Genomic DNA, 24,421 nt, shown 5'->3' on the forward strand with positions numbered 1-24,421 from the left:
TTTAAGAGGAGGTTAGATGAACATCTTGCTGGGGTCATTTGACCCCAGTATTCTTTCCTGCCGTGGCAGGGGGTCAGACTAGATGATCTGCTCAGGTCCCTTCCGACCCTAGAAAACTATGAAACTATGAAAGTGCTAAGTTAGCTCACTGATGAGATGCAATAAGGTATCATGCATGATTTTCTTGCCAAGAAAAGCTGTTACCAGAAATAAATCAGTATGCCTGAAGCACGTAAGCCCAGCAGAGGGCACCATGTCCAGACATGGGACAACAGTAGACCTAACTGAGCAGGACTGCATTCCTACACCAGACACTGACCTAGGGAGACTGAAGAACCCCCATATTTGAGAGTCAAGACAGGGAAAAAGGAGAAATAGGACAGGAATGCAAAGGGAAAAAGCAGCATTTAAAAAAAGAGAACACAAAAAAGAAACAAAATTATCTGATCAGTAATGGGGTCTATTATCCAAAAAGCTGTTTATTAAAAGTGCAGAAGCATAATTTAGTGAAGAATAAGCAATAAAGGGAATAAACTGATAAAAAGACAGAACACTTTAAAAACTTTATTGAAAAGGCAAGGTAAGAGGACGCTCCATTCATTTTAAAGGGTTTCAGAACTAATTCATTAAGAACATGAATATATTTACTGGGTCATACCCAGGGATCCGGGTTTTCTGTTTCCCATGGAAAAAAGCGAAAACTATGGATTCCCTGGTTTTAGTGGTGAAAACACAGATTTCCCCTTTTAGCAGAGAAATCTGAGAATTCTCCGCTTTTGCAAAGAGCTCTTGCAGGCTGGCAGAGTTCCAGCCTGCAAGAGCTGATTGCAGAAAGGGCGGGAAACCCCCAGCCCTACCTGGAGGGGGAGGGAGAGGGGGAAGGACGGGGCCTGAACCTTTAAGTCAGCCAAGGCTGGGCTCAGGCTTGCCCTTCGCCCCTGGAGGTCAGTGGGGTTTGGGGGCATGCCAGGCACTGGCAGCCCCAGGCAGCACACCGAAGCGCCTCCCTGTTCCCCACCTCAGTCTGCTCCCAGGAGCAGGGTTGGGGGGGGGGTGGTGGTGAAGGCAGGGGTGCGCAACAGTGATTGAGTGATAGTGAGGGAAAGAGCAAAAGAGCATGTCCAGACTTCCCCACTCTGCTCCTTTCCCATTACAGTTTCCAGCAAATCATGGACTAAAGTAATCCTAATTTTGAGGCTGCGCACCCTTCTACAATATTTAGTGTTTATGGAGTCAAATTTCCTCCAGAAATGTGTCCAATTCATAGAAAGAACGTTGCTATAATACTTCATTCCCTCTAATTTATCTGACATTTTCTTATTTCTTTATTTTTTAAAAAATGTGTTGTTTTAAAAGTAAGGAATCCCTTTGGTCTTCAAATAATACTTCAGGTAAAACATCCAGACAGTTGCCTGAACTGAAAAATCTCTCTGGTTCATTTAATCTGGACAGTTGGTAGTACCATCTACTCTGTCGTCCCCCCCCCCCTCCTTTTTATAAATCACCCTTATCATTTTTGGTTTCATTTACTGCTATGTGAATGAGTAAGAATAAAGGAAATGTGATGACAGAACTCTGAAAATATGGCAAGGGGCTCAGATGTCAGTATAGCATCGGGCACCGTACCAAGATGTGCCAAGTTAGCTTCGGAAAGAGAATGGTAGTGCCGCGATGCATGCGAGTCTGTAGGCTCTGATCTCACTGCTTCTGGTGCTAGTTAGTGGAAAGTGCATCAGTATACCTGTCTTGTGCTGTACACACATACATTCAGAGGTGGGTGTCATACCAGAAACAGATTAAGAGCAACTGATCAGCAGGAAATTAACCTGAAGTGGCAATGGCCACTATGGAGCATGAATTCGTAGGATAGGTCCCTACACAAACCTATATATTATCCAGTTTCTGACTGGGTCTCTCTAGGTGTTACATCAACAGCTTGCAGTTTTAACAAGTTCTATTCCAACTGAGGTGCCGGACTGAACTTCATTTCAAGTTACCCAAGCAGGTTTGGGGTATGTCTCTAAAAGAACAAATATGCCCCTGTCTTACTCTACATTATAACAATGCAATGTCATTGATACCAGTCATAAAATGGGAGCAAAAAACAAACAACCCCCCCCCCCAATCTTCAAGTCCATTAGTGCTGCACAAGTCAAATCAAGAAAATGGACACACAAGTAAATATCCTTCAAGCCAGAGAATTGATTGTTTTACTATAGCATTAAGAGCACAGGTCTCAGTTTCTGTTAAACTATATATCCCATTTGACGCAACTTTTTTTTCTATTCAAGTACTTACTCATAAGCTTTGCCAGACTTATATTTCTTTCTTTAATGTTATAAAAGTATGAGTAGTCTTACCTCCAAGACAGCAAATACTCAGGAGAAAATATAAGAGGTGTACCACCCAGCTCCATCCAGAAGGCATGTTGCAAAGAATTCCTATAACAAAAGCAAAAATGTTTATGTAGTTTATAATTTACTGAATTTATTTACTCCTGCAATCCCTAAAAGAATGTATGATGTGAAAGCTTCCAATGCATGCATAAACAGGCTTTGTAGAGGAGGCGATTCCCAGAAAGGAGGATGGAATAGAAAGGAAGAGTCTTACTCCATCATTTGGGGCTGGACTCTATTGTCTCACAAGGGCCCTTCCAGCCCCTGATGTCTATAATGTCTATGAAAAATCACTATTTATAGATGTTTAGATCGCTCCTTTAAACTAAAACTGCAGGCCTGTTCAGTGAGCGTGGAAGTATAGCATGGGGGCCCATACAAAGCCTGTAAGTTGCAATAGTTGTTTTTTTAAAAAACAAAAAATATTTAAAAACAGGGCTGATAAAAATATTATTTAAGTTTTAACATAATCTCTTTAAACTATTTACATAAGAGATGCTGAATCCATGAATACTATCAAAAGCCTTTATATTTCACTTATGTTATATATCAGCAAACAAACCCAAACACCTAATTTACCAGTCTGAACATGTTTCTTTTTTAGTGTGAAATTATAGGGATGATAAAGCAAAATCTTAAGTACTTGACCAAGGTACAAACCATTAAAGTAATGAGATTGATGTCAGCCTTTATCTCTGAAGATTAGCCTTTCAAATCTGCCACAAAAGCAAACATCCTCTGTTTATGGACAGGATTTAGATGCACCTTCTTAAGTACAAAGGGCAAGCCTTAAATTTCTAAAGTCACTAACTGTCAGCTGATACTTCCTGCCAAAATGTCCCCACACAGTTTAATTTTGCAGTTAATTTTAATCCATCTTTTGCAAAGGTTTGAAAGTAGTTTAATTTCACATTCCATAGTCTGCAAGCTCTACACCTGACATTCATTCTGTTTTTATAAGCACAGGAGCCTGCAACTCTAGACATAGATTTGGAGCAATGAAATCATTCCACAGCATGCTTTCCTCTTCCCACAGGTATGTCCACATTTCTTTTTTGATAGGCCAGCATAGCATAGGAATGACAAAGCAGCCTACAGGCTTCCCCCTCTAACTGGAGGCAAACTACAAAGGATGGTAGTAGCTCACCACATCTGCTATAGAAGTGTATTCTTACTCCTATAGGAGGCAAGCTAACTATATGCACAGCATCTATTCACAGGTGTTCCAAAAAGTGTTGAATGCAGGAAAAACATCCACAAGGACAACTCTTGAAAAAAGTCAGACCATCATGGACTGAGTAACTTAGGAGACTGGTAACTCAGCAACTAAAAAACTTTCACCTTGAAGTTGCCACTATTTTTCAGTAACTCCTACAGTCTGCATTCCACCGTTTAAACCCACTTCCATTTTCCTCTCTAAAATTCTAAGCGTATAGAAGTTTCCCTCGATTTATGTGGCAGACACGTTCCCAGGGAATGGTACATAAATCAAATTTGCATAAAGCGAACCCAGTTCACAATGAAACAGATAGGGATGTGTTTCCAGGCTAGTGAAGGAGGGAGGGAGTGAGGCTGGGGCAAGGGAAGGGGTGGGGAGACGGGCATGGTGCAGCCCAGTGGCTGCAAGCAGGTGGTGTCCGTCATTCCTGGGGCTGCAGCAGGGGTAGCACTGGGCTCTTCGTGGTGCTCAGGGTGGGCAGCAGCCCCACCCACTCCACTTCTCCCCACTCACCACAGCCCCTGCTGCAGCAGCCCTGGGAGCGGCCGAAGCAAGCTGCCTGCAGCCACTAGGCTGCATCATGCCCCGAACCCCCCAGCATGGTGCAGCCCAGGCAGCTTGCATCGGCTGCTCCCATGACTGCAGCAGGGGTGGACAGCCACCTATAGCAGGATGACAGTAGGCTGAAGACAGTGGCTGCACCAGGTTCTTCCCAGTACTCGGCAGTGGTGCTGGGAGGGCAGGTTGCAGGGGGCTATGGCAAACTGAGGTGGCAGCAGCCATCCTCCCACTGCTGTGGCTCACTCCGAGCACTTGGAAGAGCCTGGTGCCACTGCTGGGCCAAGCCTACAGTGGCCACTGGCCCCAGCCCGCTCTCGTCCAGCTGCAGGTGTCTCCCTGCCCCTGCTGCAACCCTGGGGATGGTGGATGCCGCTTGCTTGCGGCTGCTGGGCTACACCGCGCAGGGGGGTTTGGGGCACGGTGCACCCAGCCGCTGCAAGCCGCTGGCATTGGCCACTCCCAGAGCAGCTGCAGCAGGGATGGGCAGCAGGGCGAGAGCAGGCTAGGGCTGGTGGCTGCTGCAAACTTGGGTTGGCAGCGGCACCAGGCTCTTCAGGGGCAGGTGACAGGGGCCTGGCCCCATGGCCCTTTTCCCTTCCCTCACAAACTCAGGGTTTACCTGCTTGGGGGAGGCTTGGGGGAGGGTGGAACACGCCCATGCTGATTGCATACATGCAAATTTACCTCACATAATGAATTTCAGGTACAAATGGGTCATTGCATAAGAGCGAATATGCATAAATCGAACCCGCATAAATAGAGAGAACCCTGTCTTTTCCTTTGCATGCTGTTTCCTTTGCATGCTCAACCCTTGTTCCCCTTTATTAACTTTTATAGAAAGCACAAAGGATTCTGGACAAGAGAGTAATGCGTGGTGTATGTGGGGAAAAGAGTAACAAGAGGCACCTTTGATGGAATGAAAGATGTGAGAGGTCAAGAAACCTTGGATTAGCGGTCTGAGCACAAAGCTAGAAATCAGATATCACAAGTGAAGTCTGAAGTTTTTCTGCTTAACAAAACAGTGAGGAAGACCAAAGCTACTCTAAAGTATGGCATACAGTGTTACAGCTCGAGAAAAAAAAAAGGGAAGGAAAAAATGGGAACATGTAAAAAACAAACCAACCAACCAATCACTGGAACATTTTAATTTAGATGGTATCAAAATAAAATGGCTTCAATATTTCTTAAAATATAGTTTTTTGACCTTTTTTCCCCCCAAAATGGTTGTTTTGACTAATATTTTCCTAAATTTAGGAACATGTTAAGATGAACTAATTTACAAATAAATCCCTTTTGTTTAAGGTGGAACCACTTACTCCTTTGCCTTAGCCCGTCATTAAAAATAAGAGAGACAACATCTCTTTTGATTCAACTTAAATCTCTCCCTTCCCCACCCTTAACATTTTTTTAGGAAGGGCCAGATCTTCTTTTTTGGAAATTCTGTTAGCATTGCAGCAAGTACACCATAGGAATGCAACCTTTATTAGCTAGGTCCTATGCTATGATTCTCTGTAGCACCCTGGCACTAGGGCACATTCAATCCAACAAGCCCCAGAAGGTGAATGAATGCCTTTAATACTACCAGACTTATATAAAAGCAGTTATGGTCAGGTATAACCAATGAAATATCTATGAGTCTCCACAACTACCCACAAGACAGGAGCTAAAAGCTACTTCACAGGATAAGTGTATTTTGAAGTGTTTCCAAATATATTTTCATAGCACAGTGAGGTAGAAGCATCAGATGGATGTTAAATAATGGTATTCATCTCAGAAGCAAGCAGCTTCACAGTTCTAGGAACACCTGCCTCCCCTCCTTTGTGAGAAAACCATCCCTCCAGCCACTATGGACATCAACAGTTATACACCATTGGTGCAGTGGTCCCTCATGGCTGAGGATGACCACTCCCATGTGTCAAGTAAAGGGTTGTAGATGAGCCCACTGATGGCTGAGGCAGCTGATCCTAGAGTTGAAGTCTCTCTGACAGATGACTGAGGTGGTAATCAAAGGGAAGATCAGACTATGGATTTTTGATCTCATTTCCTTACCTTTCATTTTTATCGTTTTTCTGCTCTCCAGGGCGAGGTGGTTTTTCTCATAGCAAGAGGTACCTTCTCTCATAAGGCGTTGCCACATAGTCCTTTCCTGGGCTAGGTTTTTCCCCAATTTGTGATGTCAAAGCTACACTTTAATGTTCACCTTGAGGGTGCTCTTGAAGTGTTCTCTCTGGCTCCTGCATGTCCTCTGTCCTTAGTTGAGTTAGGAGTATAGCAGTTGTTTTGGGAAAAATACATGAGGCATGCATACACAGTGCCCTGTCTACCACAGTTGATGTTGAATAATCAATGCTTCCATACTGATGGTTTTAGCGTCAGCGAGGAGACTGGTGTTTATGTGATGATCTTCTCACTTTACGCCAAGGATCTTCTGGGAGATAGTGCTGGTGATGGTGTTCCAGGCTTTTAAGGTGGCCCCTGTAGGTCACTCAAGCTTCACAGCTGTAGAGCAGAGTTGGAGCTACCAAAGCCTTATATAATAGAAGCTTTGTTCAAGCCTTGTCGCTGTGATCATTGAACATGTGATGATTCAGTCTTCTGAAGGCAGATCTGGCACATCAGATCCTATACTGGATCTTCTGGTCAATCTTGGCCACCTTTGAGAGATGGCTGTTGAGGTATGCAAAGTGCATTCTTCAATTTTTGTCGGTCAATAAGGATCTTGGCCTGGGGAGTTGATTCGCCTAGAGCAGGCTGCTGTAGCACTTTTGTTTCTCTAAAGTTAAGGGTCACTCCCAGGCACTGGTATGCTTGAGAAAGGAGTTAAAGGCCATTTGTAGGTCCGCCTCTGTACATGCAATACCACCACAAATCGGCATACTGAAGTTCCACAACTCAAGGCCAAAAGTAAATTTGTTTTTGGGACAGAGACAGGAGAGACTGAAAAGGTTCCCATCCATCCTGTACTTGATGCCGATGCCACATGGCAGATGGTAATGGGTCAGCATCTTGATAATTGTAAGAAAGATGGAAAACAGAATTGATGCAATCATAAAGCCCTGTGATGCCAGTTCAAATGGCAAAGGGCTCCATAGCAGAGCCACTGCATAGGATATAAGTAGTCACCTGGTCACAAATGAGTCTTAGAATGATGATAAATTTCCCTGGGCAGCCAAACTTTGATAAGACCTTTCATAAAGCCTCACAGTTAATAGAGTTGAAGGCTTTGGTCAAATCAGTAAAGGCCATATACCGTTCCTGGTGTTGTTCTCGGGCTTTTTCTTGATCTGCCAGGCTGCAAAAAAAAAAAAAAAAAAAAATCACATCCATGGTGCCTCTTGATGGTCTGAAGCCGCACAAATTCAAGAAGGATTTCCTCAGCAAGAGGGAACAGTCAGTTCAACAGAGTTCAAGCAATATCCTCCCAGCGATGGAGAAGAGGGTGATACCCTTGATAGTTTCCAGTGTTAGACTCATCTCCCTTTTTAAAATGGGCTACAATATTGACACTCCTTAGGTCAGTGGGAATTTCCTCAGTGTTCCAGATTTTGAGAGTGTGTGTAGAGCTTGTTGGTCATAATTTCCCCACTAACTTTAAAGAGCTCAGCTGGTATGCCATCAGGGCCAGAAGCTTTGTTGTTCTTCAATCTGTCTTAGCTCCTGGTGGACGTCTTCAGAGGTTAGGGGACTGGAAAGTGCATCTTTTACTCACTGGATGCTGTAGGACGAATTTGATGGTTTCATTCATTACTGTCAATTCTCAGTTCAGGAGCTTTTGGTAGTGCTCCTTCCAGCACTTTTTGATGGACTCATCTCTAAGGAGCGTACTACCATCTCTAGATCTAAGTGGGGCAAGTCTGCAAGTGCTTGGTCCATACACAGCCTTGGTCGTGCTGAAAAAGCTCCATATCATGATTGTCAACAAATTGTTGGATTTATTTTACCTTCTCTTTCCACTAATTGTTTTTTGATTTCTCAAATCTTCCTCTGGGCTTCAACTTTAAGTTGTCAAGAAGTTCCCTGCTTCTGACTGGATGTAGGATGGTTTTGCCAGTCACAGAAAGCTTTTCTCTTCTGATTGAGAAGGGCTTTGACCTCAGCATTATTCTCATCAAACCACACCTGATGGTATTGTGTAGTAAAGCCAATTGATTCCATGCAGGCCTCACAGATGGCCTCTTTTAGAGCATGCCAGTTTTCCTCAACACAAGTGTTATTTTCAATCCCAAAGTCTTTTAGTTTCTTGCTCAGGTATTTGGAGGGCTTTAGTGTCTAGGGAACTGAAAGCATTTGATGCTGTACTGTCTTTGGTATGATTTGGGTTGGTTTTGATGATGGTTTCAACGCAACCCTAATGAACACGATTGATCTCACCAAGCAATGATTGGTATCAGCTCCAAGAAGAAAAACTTGCGAGACTATTTCAAACTAAAAACTGTCTTTACCTAACAGCAGACCTGAGCCGAGGAAAGGCATTTTATGTCCAAAATAATCTAGCTTCCTAACCTTACTTGGTGCAGTTAAAAAAAAAAAAAAAAAACCCCAACCAAAAACCAAAAGCTCTTTACTGACCAAAGAGAACAAGATCTTGTTTAAGCAACAAATCTTGACTATACCTACCCACAAGCTACCCAAACCTATGGTCCCATGCATGCCAATTATCAAATTCGATACACCACATCAAAGGTATCCCATGTCCTCATAGAAACCATGCAGATGAAACTACAACAATGACTACACTACAGAATGAACTCCCCACAGAAAAAATGCTAGAAGGCCAGAAACACTACGTTGCCAACAGGAATACATTTTTACAGCACAACTTCTGCATCTGATCTCAGAGCTCTTGCTTAAAAAGGAAAATTTTCATAATTTTACTGATATCAGACACCATCAGCTTAACACAAACCACTTGCTCCTTCTGCTAAGCTCTTCGCTCTCCAGATATCTGCTCGCTTTCCTGTCAAATGGTCTTATTTATTAACTGTTGTTTACTTGGTCTACAACTGCTTCTGATAACTTCTCCTTGCTCCACAGGCTAGCTACCAACTTCCTGTTCTAAGTGACCACATTCATTTTTGTGTAACTTCATGTTACTGGACCTTTCTAACTTGTATTCATTGGCTTATGCAGTATCTGCTTCTTTCCAAGACCTAAGGAACGGCATCTTATGCTGGAAAGCTTGCTTAACACCTCACTTCACCAATCTTACTTCTAGGGAAAAAAATACATGAAATTAAAAAAAAAAAATTATCAATTATGGATCTTATTAAACAGTTACTCAAATAAGATTTTTTTTTCCAAAAAGGTTTTAGCTCTGGTTACTTAGAAACTTTGTAGCTCTTTAGGAAACAGCAAAGCTAACTATGTATTCCCTCTTTTGCACTGTTCTATAGATAACATAACTAGATAAAGGAAGTGGTTCCCTCCGTTAAAGATGATCCTGGAAGTGGCGTTTTCGCTGACCAGTCAGGCTATAAAAAGGTTATTGCTTCAAAATAAGCGAGTTGAGCTAACATGTAGGAAAAAGTTCTCCAAAGGGGTTTACTTTTTCCCTTTTAAATCTCCTCCTTAAGAAAAACTACCTCTCATGGGAGCCGGAAATCACTCCCACCTGAGCCTGGTGACTCAACCACTAAATAAGCAACAGTTTCTGCTCAATTCTGTTCACTTACTCTTAAACTCTTTACCCTCTTGTCACATGGTATGTGACCTCTCCACAGTAAGGACCTCTATCTGTACATCAATTAGGCTCTGATCTTTGTAGGATTCAAGGCGAAATTGTCAAAATAAATAAATACATTTTAAAATTAAGAGTGCTAGTTTTGTGACAACTTAGGAAGGACCAGAAAAGGAGTTGTCTTTATGAGTGAACACTGCAAACTCTGGATGAAAATTGTACTTTAAATTTGCAAGCTACCACAAGTTTAAAAACATTACATACACCAATTCAAATCACCAAATAGATGTAAAGTGTTTGTTTAAACACTTTAATTTGTACTTCATTTTCCTAAATAAAACACTGGTTTTCACTTACTGATAATCATAAATATAAGCTTTATACTACATTTGGCAATTCATGCCCATCAGGATCATGTCTCTGAGTGGGAACCTAATGAAATCGCGATTCGTGGATTTCGTGAAATCTGGCATTGCCCATGAAGTACGTGGGGAGGAAGGGAAGGGAAGTTACTGAAAATAAGATGCTGGTTCCTCAGAGGCCACTGTAGCAGCCTTCTGGGAAAGTGAAAGGGGGCTGCCTGCTCAAAAGGGCTGTCAGCAAGATAGCTGCCACCCCCGCTGATAGGCTGTGAGGGCTGCCTGTCATGTGGCCCTGCCTTCCCTTCATCAATTTGTGGCGAAGGGTGAGGCTGCTTGATGGACAGCCCTCACTGCCAGCAAAGGGTGTAGCCATCAGGGCCCCACTGCTAGAGGCACGGGGGGGGGGGGGGGGGGGGGGGGGGTAGGGGTGTCATGCTTTACCCACAAAATGGCTGCTGGGCCCTGCGTTCTGCCTGTGAAATGGGCAGGCAGCCACCTTGAATTCAGTAGGCCCCTATCTATGACAATTTCAGCAATATATACACCAGCATATAAAATCTGAATTCTTAATATTTACATTTGTATGGTGTTAGAAAACAGTGGAAGTAGTAATGGACTATAATGGTTTCCCCTTATTTTGCACAGGAAGATTAGAAAGGAACTGAACTGACAGACACCTGTAAAAAGTTTTAATTAATTTTGAAAAACGCCATAAATGCTCAGGATACAGGTCAGAATAAGTTTAACAGTTTTAAATGCAAGACACAGACAGATATACAAAGGAAGTAGTGGGGGAACTGGACAAATTGCTTCTTGTTACCATGTGAATCAATATTTCCGAACCAACAAATCTCACGCTCTCACCTCTATTTTTTTTTTTATTCAGAGATTAAAGACTACAGAAGGCTTCCTGTTTTTTCCCCCAGTTTATGAGCACCTCAGTTCTGAAAAAATGAAGTAGTTAAAATATTTTCTCTGAATTTGCAGAAGAACCTTTGTTGAGTTGAGTACTTTTAACAAATTGTTTCCAGATACTTTGTCTGTGACTTCCAAGAGTTCAATAGCTCCCTTTCCTTAAACTTTGACAACAAAATATGTTGGGTCCTATTTTTATTAAAACCGATTTCATATACTGGCTATGACATTAAAACTAGACTGATTTTGAAATAACTGAAGTCACTAAATTACATTCATATTACTGACAGCTCTGCCAAACTACAGCAAGTGAACGCTGCAACCATTCCAAACACAACAGGCAATAGCAAAACTGGAACCAATCAGCCAGTTCCATTCCATGGCTTATTGCCAAGCTATGAGCAGCAAGTGCTGGGAAGAAGGGACGAAAACTAGGACCTAGAGGGTCACACACGCACACACAAAAGGATAGTTTCCCAACAGTGGAAAAGTTAGCAGTGGTAGAGCAGTACAGATTCCCAAAATATGTCTATAGGGCTCTAAAATGAAAGATGTTAGCAGATAATGTTGATACAGAGCAAGTTTTGGCTTTTGTTTTTTTCCCCATTGGAGATATACTGATCATATAATTTCCTTTTTGATTTTTAGGTTCTGTAAAATGGGAGTAAATCCAGGTTATTATTAATGTTAGTGTCCACATGAAATGTATTCTTATATGCCCAGTATGCATTTCATATATCTGGATTTCGTTATTTAATATCTCTATAGCAAAAGCTCTGTTATCCGGCACCCTTCAGGAATGGGGAGCACCGGATACCCAAATATGCTGGTTACCTGAGAGGCACGAACAGACCTGTTTGCCTGTTCGGGCCACCACCGCCCCTGCCCTCCTTGGCATCAGTGTGCTGGGAGAAAGGGAGGAGGGCCCCATGCAGCATGGGCCGTGGTCCAAAGTTGGCCAAAATGGGACTCAGCCAATTTCCGGTTTCGCTTCTGCCATGTCGATCGGCGTGCTGGTTAATGGAGCATGGCAGTTAATAAAGATTTTACTGTAATTAGTATTTTTAATTGAACATGGAAATTGCATGGAAAAACGTTATTGTTTCTTACATATTGTGTCACAAACCCACAATATTTTGAAGTGTTTGTGGGACACTGTCCTCATTTTCTTGAACTTGTTTTACTGATATGGCCTGGGTAGTCTCTATGGATACATAGCATTAAACAGTGGTTAGCCTCATCAGTCTTTGTGTTTGTATGAGTTGTGGTATTTGATATGAACACATTTTTGTTTTGTATTTTGGCCAGGATTAGTTAATAGGACAATGACTAACTTAGTGTTCCTCCCTTATTTCCTAAGGGTGCACTGATAAAGATTTTCTTGGCTGATACCAAGGGCCGATTGTTAACCAGCCATATTGGCCAATACCCATCCAATAGGAATGCTGCCTGGCAGCTCGGAGAGCAGCCTCTTGCTGATAAGTTTGTGGAAGGGAGGGAGGGAGGGAGTGGGGCAGGGGCAGGCACTACCCAGTCAGGGTGGTGGATACGATCCTGGGAGTGATCTGGAGGTTGTGGAGTGTGAGGAGGAGGAGGCGGCTCCCTACTGCCGCACCCCTGGGGGAGAGATGGGGTACCTCCTGGATTTGTGCCCCCCTGGATATATATATAGATATATATATATGTGTGTGTGTGTGTGTGTGTGTGCATGCGTGCGTGCGTGCACGTGCAGTAAGGGCTGTGCCAGCCTCTTTCTGGCCGCAGCACTGGGAGGGGTGGCTATGGGGTAGGCTATAGCCACCCAAAAATTCTTGTAGCCACCCCTTCCAGCACCGCTGCTGACCACCCCATCCCAAGCACAGCCCTGGTACAGCCCCTGACCCTGAGCCTGCAGCAGACAGGCTGCCCTCACCCTGCATACAAATCCAGGGGGGGACACATCCCATGCCCATTCCTCTCGGGGGGGGGGGGGGGAACATTCATTGCCCTGGCTGGGCAGCACCTGCCGCTGCCTCACTCCCTCCCTCATCGTAGGGGCCTTGATCTGCTGCCCCCGCCCCGGGCTCTTCAATCTGCCCAGCTGCATTCCTGGCTGCGTGCATGTTGCAGCTGTGTGCATGCCCACAGCATTTAAAATCAGTGACATTATCAGCTACACCAGCTAAAAGAGTCGATTGCGAATAATATTAATGTTCCTTTTATCAGTGCTGATCTGACATGCCACCAACATATCGGTGCCCCTCTATTATTTACACTTGAGAGAACTAAATCACTGAGAATTAGCATCCAAAACAGTATGTTTAATGGTCAGGCAAATGGGCCCTTGCAGACCATCTGAGGCACAGGAGTCAGCTCTTCCTGCTTAATCTACATTTTAAAAAGAAGAGGCCTATAGCAAGAGTGACACCTAGAACTAGGCTATTCAGAAAAAGCTATTTCTCACAGCAGGGAGAATAAGTGAGATTCTGTATTTTTAGGATAGTGAATTAATAATCTTTAGGTCTGAAAGGATGTAATATTTTCCTGGTCATAATTGGATCAAGAAAGATTTCTGGTCTAGTAAGAAGATACACACTTTGGGGATGTGGGGCACAAGAAGTTATACACAAGTTATTCCCAAGAATTCAATGAAGTATGTAATTGGGCAGAAGACAAATACTTAAGCACTGCCATGACAGTGTTTGTCTAAAATTTCTAGACGTAAGGTGCTTTTAGTCCTCAGGTTAGCAGGCTGAGTGAAACAGGCTGACAGGAGAATTTGCAAAAAGTATGGACAGGAAGGTCAGAGGCAGGAGCTACTTTCTAATCTGTGGAGCCAAGTAGGACCTGCATTCTTAAAACTTGGGGCTAAATATGTAGGGATAAGGTAAAGACTGCTGTTCTGACATTTCCTTTTGTTTGCTTATTTTTAGAGGTGCACTGATACATCTGTCTATATCACATCAGCACTGATAAAAGGCAAATTGACATCATCAGCAAATCAGCTTTTTTTGGCTGATGTGGCATCCTCCTGTGTGAACTCCCATGAGTGTGCCTGTTTGTGTGCTGTAGAAGCCAGTGGGGGGTGGTATGACCCTCCTCAACTTCTCTTAGCTGCCTCCCACCTCTAATTAGTGCCCTCCTGCCATGAGCCCCACTTACCTCATGGCTCTGCTCTGGGGGCAAGCTTGGGGTCTGCCAGGGTCTTCAGCTCTCAGGTGTGCAATGGGCTTACACCTGTGCATCTCCTCCAGAGAGCTATTCCAACATGCCCGTCCTGGCTTAAAGGCAGCCCTGCCACAACCTCAAATGACATATCATCAGCAATGGATTACTTAATTCCTATTCTCACTGAAGCACCAGGCCTTGCAACAGACCCAGATGCCATCTGTGCCCCCTCATCAACACAGAGCAGTCATCATTGGGCCAAACAGCATGGATTTAACATACAATGTTTATTCACCTGCTGCCTCTGAAAATGTCATGTCATCACCTGTTTCCAGTGCTCCTCTGCATTGGACAGACAAGGTAATCCCTAAGTGAAGGATTAATGGACACCAATTCCGAAATGTCAAGTCAGGTAAGCTGTACTTCTACATTTTGATCAGCATGTTGACAGTTCCCATACATAATGAGATTATAAAACTTGGTTCATAATCTGTTTCTTGCAGAGAAGGTTTCTGTCTTGTGCTTGGACTTTGGCCAGTATACATTTGGCAGGTCATTCCCTTCTTTATGGTTGATAAAATGGCATTTCCTGAAAGATTTCCAAGCATAAGAAATCCCAGTTAGAATGGATCCAGCTGTTTTAGAAAGGCTACTATTTCTCCATAACAAATTATGCACTTGCTCAGCTAAAGCTAGAGTTTGAGGCTCACAGTTCAGAAGACCTCCAAAATGGCTCTCAGCTATAGATTCCCACACTCTAAGGCCCTGAGCACTCTGAAGCACTCCAAAAATAGTGCTACGGAGGTGTGCATAGCCCCTTGAATGGAGCACTTCAATTCATCTCAAAGGCATACTCTCCAGCCAAGAGGCAAAGGGGGGCTTCTCTTTAGTTTCCCTCATCTACCCTACTCCTAACACCAACCCCAGGGTAGCTTGTTGGTAAGAACAGGTAGCCTCTGGAAGGTCTTGTTATGGCAGAAACAAAGCTCTCCTTGTCCCTGCCACTAGTCTCAGTCCCACAGCAGCAGGTGTCAAAGACTGTTCTCCTTGCCCCTGCTCACCCACACCCCTGCTTTGGCCACTATGGATACCCAGGGGCAATCTTGCTAGTGCTCCCATAGCATAAGCAGTAACAGTGGACCTTGTTACACTCCAGGGAATTATGCACAGAAAAAATTCAAAATTAGCCCTCAGGACTTGGCGTATACACGTGGCAACATGGAGCTGGCCCAGCCTGGCCCACTGGTGTGCACCTTTGGACCAGACCAGGCAGGCTCCATGCCAGTATGCAGGGCATGTGGCACTGCAGGCAGGAACTGCACATCATTGGGCCCAGCAGAATCCATGCCTCCACGTAGGGCTTCCAGCACTGCAACAGGAAGCCACGAGGCATGGAACTGCATGCCATTGGGCTGGGTGGGCTCGCATCGTCATGTGGGGCTTCTAGCACTACAGCAGAAGTTGCAGCTGGGAATATAGAGTGATGTGCCATTGAGCCAGGCTGGCTCCATCTCCACATGCGGTTTCCCCACAGGAGGTCTTGGTAGCCTCATGTGGAGGCATGGAGATAGACAGCCTGGCCTCATGGCATGCAGCTCCTTTCTGAAATATTGTGTGCCCCCTGTGCTAACAGACACAGCCTGGTTTGGGTTGAAGGATCACACTAGCAGGCCAACTGGGACAGCTCCGTGGCACCATGTGCAGCCCCGGGACTCAGCCAGAGCTGTGTGCTGCCAGGGGGCTCTGCCTGCTACAGCCCTGAGTGCCAAAAAGCTCACTGCCTGCTGCTGTTGCCACCACCACCAGCAAGGGCTGTGCCCTTTTTTGAGGGATCCACACCTACCCACAAGCTCCCTACATCCCCCTTGCAGGCAGGAGCTCCCTTCTCCATTTGCCAGCTGTCTAGTCGTGCTCCACCACACTTTGTGCCTCTACATGCTCCCAGCTGGAATGCCAGGAGTCATGCAGAGGTGGAGGCAAAGAGCCTGTCCATGTTAAATTATGCAATACTATGCAACTATGCATGGTCATACATTTTATGTGCAAAATTGCACAGGTACATAATTCCCTAACTCCCCAAGAGTGCACCTTGTCAGTGCTCCTGCTGTGGCATGGCAGCAGGCTCCCAGCAAGTCTCTTTCATAGCCTGTTGTGGCTGGGTGTGCTGTCAGGGAGCCCCTAAGACGGGGTGGAGGGAGAGAAGAGGATGATGCAATTCTGGGGGATCCCTGGTCTCAGAAAATCCTTGTAGTGCTCCATGTAACTGTACAGTTGTTACATGAGCACTGCAGGAGATAGCACTACAAAGTATCTGGTTGAAACAGGAACTGTGTGGCAGATCCATCAGTTTTGTAGCACTGTGAACAGTCTGAACATACAGACATGCACTTCAGTAATATTAAATGGGCATATATAGCACTACAAAGTGTCTTGTTTCCAAGGCCTAAGATGCACCTAGCCAGCCAGCCAGAGCCGAACTCCCCACAAGAATGTGAAGTGGAATTAAAATTATCCAATCAGAACGACAGAATCCTGCTGTTCTCCCAAGAAAATCCCACCCCAGAAGACAATAAAGTTAAAGCTCAGTGCTGCTCCCACTTAAAGTCACAAGAAGTTATGCCACTGATTTCAGCATAAATACAAGAAGAGGCCTAGGCTTGAACCACATTTCTCTACTACACATTTCTTCGGAAATAGTTGGCCTGCAAAATTTTCAGTCTCTGAAACAGTAATAACAAGCTTTGTCAGACAATAGCTCTAAGTCAGGGTAATTTGTGTGCGCTCTGTAATTCGCACACAATTTAGCCAGCTTTCTTTGAAATTGTAATTGCAAAGCGTTTGTTTTTCAGAACTCACTGGGTGTTTATACACATGCTCTGAGGAAGGGCACTTTAATTAAAGCAGCTCTGAGAGCCACTCTAATTAAAGTGCCTGGAGCATCATGTGTATTAGCATCCCAGCACTGAAAAATGGCAGTGGGGGCACTTTAAAGCTCGAGCTTTAGTTATAGTGGCCACCATTCTTCAGCATGGGGACATTGATCCACATGACACAGGAGTCTGCTGGAGCACAATAATTACCATTATGACAGCCTAGTGACAAAGTGATTTTCTTTGTCCTGATGGTCATCAAGAAAGATTACATACAAGAGATTAAATGCGACTTCAAAAGTGCTCCACATATGGAAAGGCTAGGATCTCTCCAGAAGGCTAGTTTGGTTCTGGGGCTGGAAATTACAGCTTGCAGAGGCATGGAATCCAGCTTGCAGGTGGGGTACTTGGGAAGCACTACAGCTGGGCACCAGAGAGAAGCAGTGAGGAGGGCAGCAGCAGTCTACTTCCAACCCAAGCTGCATCATTCTAGCCCACTGCTTCAAGAAGCTGTCAACCACTGCTTTAGTTTTTCAGCAGTTTTTGGTTTTCAGTTTCAGGAGGTGAAAATTTTATAGCTCATGTGTCCAGGTATGCACTAGAAGCCAAGAATAAAGCAAGTACAGATAGATATCCGAGGTCTATAATTGCTAAAGCTTATCCTGCTTTAGTGCAGGTCCCTAAAGCTATTACTAAAGGATTGTGTACGTTAATTAATAGAATTACTATTCAATACTGCGGTTATGCCTAACTACCAGACCGTTGAGGACTTCCATTTTGAAACTACATAATATTATATGGTTAACACAAAACTAGAAGCACTGAAGCTATTTAAAGAACTGAGTGTCAGAACTTAACCTTTGCTTACCAGGACTTCAACTTATTTTATTAAGAAGAGAGGAAAAAAGTTTTAAGGTAATATTTCCCACTTCAAACTGAAATAGTAATTATGAAACTAAATAATTCCACAACATGAGAAGTTAAGAAATAAACCTGTACAGATAAAACCTCTCAATAAAAAGCAGTATCACAAGCTTTTAATATCAACATTCTTTCCCCTTGGCAAAGGAAATATCACTGCTGCAGTATGAAGTTACTCTAAAAAGAAAAAAAACACAAAGAGACAAGTAGAAGACTGGATTCATTTTCAAGGGATTAGGTCATGTCCACCATTTCTCCTTTCTGAAGTGTCATTCAGCTGGGAAAGCTGACCATATTCTGGCAGCCTGAACAACTCTCTTACATAACAAACACTAGGATCAAACTTATCTACTTTATACTGTTAGACCTCTGCAAAAAGGAGTGTAAGCAGCTGCCACTAACATAACAGAGCAGGATATCCCATTTATTAGTGCAGCTTAACTGATATAAATGACTGAAGATATACAACAGATAAGCAGGCACTAAGACTTCCACACTGAGAAATTACTAATTAGTCACTCATGCAGCAGGGAAACAATTTCTTGTGATGCCATCAAACTGCAGCTTCGAGCAAGGCTTACCTATGTCCACATAGTTTCCAAGGATTCCTTGCCTCCATCGCCCACAGAAGAAAACTAGTTGCACAATCTTCTGTTTTGCGTGATGGGTTAAAATTAACAACCTGTGAACTGCAAGAACTCTAGTAGTCCAGGTTAGTTTATTTTTAAAATTTGATCCTGGTCAATGTAACTTTAAAAGCTATCTGCCTAACAAATGTGATGCCCTGTTTGACAGCTGGAATTCAATCCTCCAGAAGTGTGCACAGCAGGGTAGGCATATTTATGCTCATCTTATATGGCTGGACCTATATTTTGTTGTTCAGTTCTGTTAATGATGGTAAGAGATGCAACAAGCAATAAAGGACAATATAAAGCCCACCAATCAAGTAAATGCAACTAACAGAAGAGGCTCTGATGCTTTATGCCAGGTGAGGACAGCTGGGATACTATTGATTTTTTGTTTTTCTTTAAAAATGTACTTCTGTAGAGTTTCCAGAAAAGACAGGTTTGTGTACCATCACGACTGCTTCTCAGTTCAACTGGAGACAAATTTTTTATGCGATTTCCACTTAAATTGTGGGTGCCTGGGCTCACCACTACATCCAATATGCTCAGTTTTAATTTGCAGTCTATGGATCCCCACATATTACTGAAGAGCAACTGCTCACCAGCAGACAAAAGCCTAGAAAGTTAATAGCTCTGGGCACTCCAAATGTAATACCAGAAAGCTAGGAAGACAGCTTTAACAAGTCACAACTCATTCATTTCTTTTTCAATTTGATACAGTTCACAAGAAGCCTCTGGCTGAAAGCCCATTTTCATTTTGAGTGTCAGGCTGACCAGTTTGTTTATCCTAATGAACACATGATTTTTAACTACAGGTCAGTAAGCTGTGGCAGGAAGCAACTGTACTTCATTTGTCTAGACTAAGTACCCAGTTGTCCTGTACCATTATAGAAAAGGATTTTTCCTAGCCTCCTTCAGTTAGCCACGAAATGGGGAGTTAAAGAGGAAGAGGAAAAGAAGTCCAGGGAGTCAGATGAAAAGACAGGCTCTTGAGATCAGTCTAAACTACACAGAACTCTGCCAGGCTAAGCAGCAACAAATCAAGCTGTTTTTGGTTTTGTTGTTCTTGTTTTTAAATGGTAGCATAACAGATAAGTGTTTCAAAACACTGTCATTCCAATTCTTTGGGACATGTTCCTGAATAACACCGAAAATAATTGGACAATACTTGTCCATTCTGATAGTCAAGTGAACACTATGTTCAGATGAATTAAGTTTATTAAAAATATTTATTTATATATTAAAATGATATAACATTAAAAATTGTACTAGATGTCAAATATGTGTTGTAGTAGCTGAAAAGCTCATTTAGTAATGGATTATGAAGGTTTTACTTTAATATGTTATAATTTTAAATTTATTAAGGCTGCCAAAGTGCAAGTCAAGACTGATGGAAGTAGTAAAATGTGCTTTTTCTAAGCCTTCACAGAAAGAAGACATTTACCAATTTATTTAAAGGATAACTCAAAAGAATGTTACACAGGCATTACCAGAGATCAGCTCAAATACAAGTTTCATATGTAAAAATGTTCAGAGATGTGGGGCGTAAAATTTTCCAGTGCTTTATTTTTCTATGGGAAATTTTCCATTTCTAAAAATTAATTGTTTCATAAAATTCATTAGTAACAATGGATGAATGCCCATACAATATTAGACAAGCTTGGCAGTTTCAAAGTAGTAATGTTTTTCAGGTGGTTATCTGTAGAAACAGTGTGAGGGAGTACATATATATTTTATTGATTTGTAAACAGGAGAGTAAATATGCTCACACAATAATCCAAACCAAAAATCAAGTTATGAATTCACCTAAATCGGCTGTGCAGGTCAAATCAAAACCAAAGCATGGCATATCATGCAGAGTCAGTTTCTTGGGCATGCTAAAATTACTGTGTCAAGTTTTCAGTGCCTTCAATTTTTTTCTTAAAATGAAACAAACAATGTAAGGGAAGTACATGCTATTGTGTATTGTCTTTATATTTTTATGAGTATTCCAATAAAAATATTTTTTTCCACATAAAACTTTGAATATAACATTTAAAGCTTATTAAAGTATGCTGTATTTAATTTTTTTCCAAATCAAATATTTCAGTTCAAGTACTTGTGGCTATTGGGACATAAAATTAACATGGGGTACTTTTTTAGTTTTGTTTACTAAATAAGTCAAATAAACATGCTAAATCAGATCATGCTCTATTTAGGGCATTGGAAAATTTTCTGAAAACCACACATCTCCAAATGCATTTTATCACAAGCATGCCATTCATTCTTTTTAAAGTTCCATAAGCAACCATAACTAGGAGAAAACCATTATCACTTCAGAATTAGGCCCATTTAAAACTTTTTTTTTAAATGGACTAAAACAGCAGGCAGTTTTTGAATGGGTAACTTCAGCCCTCCACACAAATGGAGCTTATGACTCAGTTTGAGCAATGGAAGGGAAAATCCTTACAAACCACTCCTTACCCCATAAAAGCCCACACAAAAAAGGAACACAGCAAGCTTATTATCATACTACATCACAATTATGAAGTTGTAAGCCAGTGGTATCATATGCCAGTTGATACACTATTGCAGGTATGACCTTACAATAAATTCTCTAGAAGGGAAGCCCAGGGCAGGTAGTCTCTTAAGACTACCACTGCTGTTAGAGACCAGGATGACACGCAGTGGCTTCCTAAAGGGTACCAAGGAACCAAAGGCCAAGTTCTCAGGTTCATGGGCAACCTGCATGCTCAAACACCCCTACAATGCAGTGAACAGAGACTGCAAACATGACAACCCAAGTCCGTCTACAGTACAACTGCAACCAAATTCTACTTTCAAATGTCTACCTGTAGGTTAAATGCTGGAGCAACAAGTTAATAATGCTAGCTGATGATCTTAAAGCTATTATTGCTTTAATACAGTTACGCCTCAAGTACATGGACTATTTTTAAAATCACGGTTTTTCTTCCCCCTTTTTTAAAACTAAATTTCTGGTCAGCTAAGCCCTCTTCTGGAGCTGAAGCTCCTTCTGATTTTGGATGGACCTTATGCAACACAACTAAGAAGTTAAAATTTATTCAGAATAAGTCTTGAAAACCAACAAACAGGTTTTACACAGGCTTAAACTTATAGCGGAACTCAAAATCCATTCCCACACGACCAGGATCAAGGCAGCATATCCCTATTGCTCGGCAAGTCACACCCAGTTCTCCTTTCTACCAAGGTGAAATTCAGTCTTTACATGTTGCCTACTTGACGGCTTTTACCACCACCTTGCCCCACACATCCAGCATCTGCCTCCAGTGCCTTTTTTACTGTCTCAGCCCTGAAAAAATGACCATATCCGTCATCATGGACACTGGGCCAGGAAAGGGGTTACAACCTTGGAAGAGTCACTAAGGGCATCAACCTGCTGGATTGACAAATAATGTTTTCCAGTGCTGGCCCTGGAAATCGGCCCTGGGATCTCAGTGTCAGCTCAGGGCTTTCCAATACCACTGGAAACAAAATGAGCTCTGCTTGTAGGCAGCGGTGGGGGGGAGGGAGACAGGCTCCTTCTCTGTCTGGCCAGGAACACTGGGGACACCAACCCTTAAATCCGTTATGCTGGGGGGAGGGGGGGGCGCACGCGCTCTGCACAGCGTCGCGGGCCCCACCCTCGCGCTCTGCCTGTGCCACGTGCGGGGCAGGCGTCGGCCAGGCATGAGGCCACGGCAGTCCCGCCGCGCGGGTGGAGGCGGGGGCAGGCCACGGCCCCCACCAACGGCTGCTGTGCCCGCCCTGCGTCACGAGCGGCCTGCCTCGGCTCAGCTCCGTGCCCGGGGGGGCACAGCCGGCAGCGGAGCCCCCGGGCGCGGCGGGGCCGGACCTCCCAAGCAGCGAAGGCCGCGCACGGCGCTCTAGGGGCCCCGACGGTCGCGCGCCCTGCCCAGTTGGGGGAGCCGCGGCCGCCACCCTTACCTGGTGCCGTAGCCCGGGCAGGGGTAGGGGGACGGCGGCGCCCGTCCACCCTCCCCGGCACAGATGCGCAAATAGCGGCGCGAGCCCAGGCCGCGTCTCCCCGCACACGCAGAGCCGCGGCGGCGCCCCGCCCCGCGCCCGGTCCCATTGGCGGCCGCTGCGGGTGACGTCACGGGAAGGGCGGGGCTTCCCGTAAGACACCTCCTGGGGACAGGATTCCGGGCGCTAGGGGCTGGGTGGGGAGGATTGGAGTGTTCCATCGTGCCGCCGGGGGAGGGGGGGGTCCGGTGGAATCGCCCGCGCCTGCTGCTGGAGGGGAGCGGGGCCCTGGGGAGCACGGGGCGGGCACAGGGAGGGGGGCTGCGGAGATCCGTGGTACACGGGAGGGTGTGCACGGGGGCATGTGCGTACTACGTGGACGTACAGCTGTGGTGTGTGTGCAACAGGCTTGCACGGGGGGTGGATGTACCTCACGAAGGGGGGTGCACTGGGCAGGTGTGCAGGGTACCGCGGGGCGGTGCGCGTGCACTGGGGAGGGTGTGTGTGTGGGTACTGCAGTGTGTATGCTGGAACAGGACCTGTGCCGCGGAGGCAGCTGTTGCACCCTCGGCTCCCTGTGGCAACTCAACCCCTGCCCTGTGCTAAGCTCTAGTCCCTTTGCTCCCGCGTGCCACGTCTTCATTTCATTAATGGAAATCTGAAAGGGAGACTGCCCAAGGGTCTTAAGCACACTGTAACTTGCCCTCCTTACCCACAGATCTCTCTCAGACCCCACTGCTCTCAATCACTCTTGCCTGGTGGATGGACCCTCTTGTTCTACTTGTGCCAAGGCACGCGTTGCCTTATGGGCTAATCATGCCCCTGCCCATGCCTCGCAAGTGTTTCCAGTCATCACTTAAGTGGGCACCTTGCCACACACCACCAGACCACTTTAGGTCTCTTCTCCCTTCCCAGCTTCTGCCCCCTTTGCTCTGCCTGGTTCTTTTGGCCTATAATGGGCAAAGGCACACAGGCATCGGATTGTGGCTCTGCCCTGGCTCTGGCATATGCTGTCACCATGGCAAAATCCCAGCCCTGGCCCCAGAGCGACTCCCCACCCAGCTGTGTGCCCTGCCAGCGTGTCTCAGGCAGGTCTCCATGGAGTCCTTGGCCTTGTGCTCTCACTGACCTTGCGATGTCACGGCCCCACAGCTCCTGTGGTCTCCAAGGAAACTTGCTGGAGTGACGCGGGCAGGGGCTGTTGGGAAATGGAGTCTAGCCACCAGCTGGATCTGCCATTTTTTCCACCCCTACCCTAGACCCACTGTACTGGGTCTGGTTCCTTGGGCTCCACACCTTTTCTTGTCTTGTCCTGTTGGGCTCTTATCTCTGCCCATCCTTAGGCTATTGGCCCCCTGGCCCTAGCTCTACCCCTCTCTTGGATGTAGGCTCCTTGGCCCTAGCTCTGCCCTTCATGAGCTATGGGTCTGTGACCCTGTTTTGCTTCTCCCAGGTTTTTTTCTCTTGCCACAATCAAGCACCTACCCTCTGGCAGGACTCCAGACAGCCATATCCTCCTTGGGTACTACTGGGACCTCCTCACTCCTTTCTTGGCCTCACCAAACTGATGCAAAAAATTGCGGTCCGTTTCTTGGAGGCCACTAAAATCACAGACACACACTCATTAGATGGCACAAAAGGTGTATTTGCAAATAGGGTCAGAGCAGAGTCAAAAACTCAGATTACTCTGAACCCACCAAGGAATTTTTGCAGGCTGTATTTATCTTTTTCCTCCTGGGCATG

General features: G+C 44.7%; 1 protein-coding gene across 1 annotated transcript in view; it reads right to left on the bottom strand.

Annotated features, from left to right (window-relative positions):
• The window catches only part of IL6ST (interleukin 6 signal transducer), a 51,029-nt gene extending 28,269 nt beyond the window's left edge, over nucleotides 1–22,760 (bottom strand). Inside the window, exons 1-2 of the mRNA XM_019532086.1 lie at nucleotides 22,640–22,760; nucleotides 2,361–2,441 (exon numbers count right to left, since the gene is read on the bottom strand). Of these exons, the coding sequence (XP_019387631.1) occupies nucleotides 2,361–2,427 (67 nt within the window). The 5' untranslated portion in view covers nucleotides 2,428–2,441; nucleotides 22,640–22,760. The remainder of the gene's footprint in view (nucleotides 1–2,360; nucleotides 2,442–22,639) is intronic.
• Between the last annotated feature and the right edge of the window lie 1,661 nt (nucleotides 22,761–24,421).

Source organism: Crocodylus porosus, unplaced genomic scaffold, assembly GCF_001723895.1.
Source record: "Crocodylus porosus isolate Cpor-Errol unplaced genomic scaffold, CroPor_comp1, whole genome shotgun sequence".
Classification (NCBI taxonomy): Eukaryota; Metazoa; Chordata; order Crocodylia; family Crocodylidae; genus Crocodylus; species Crocodylus porosus.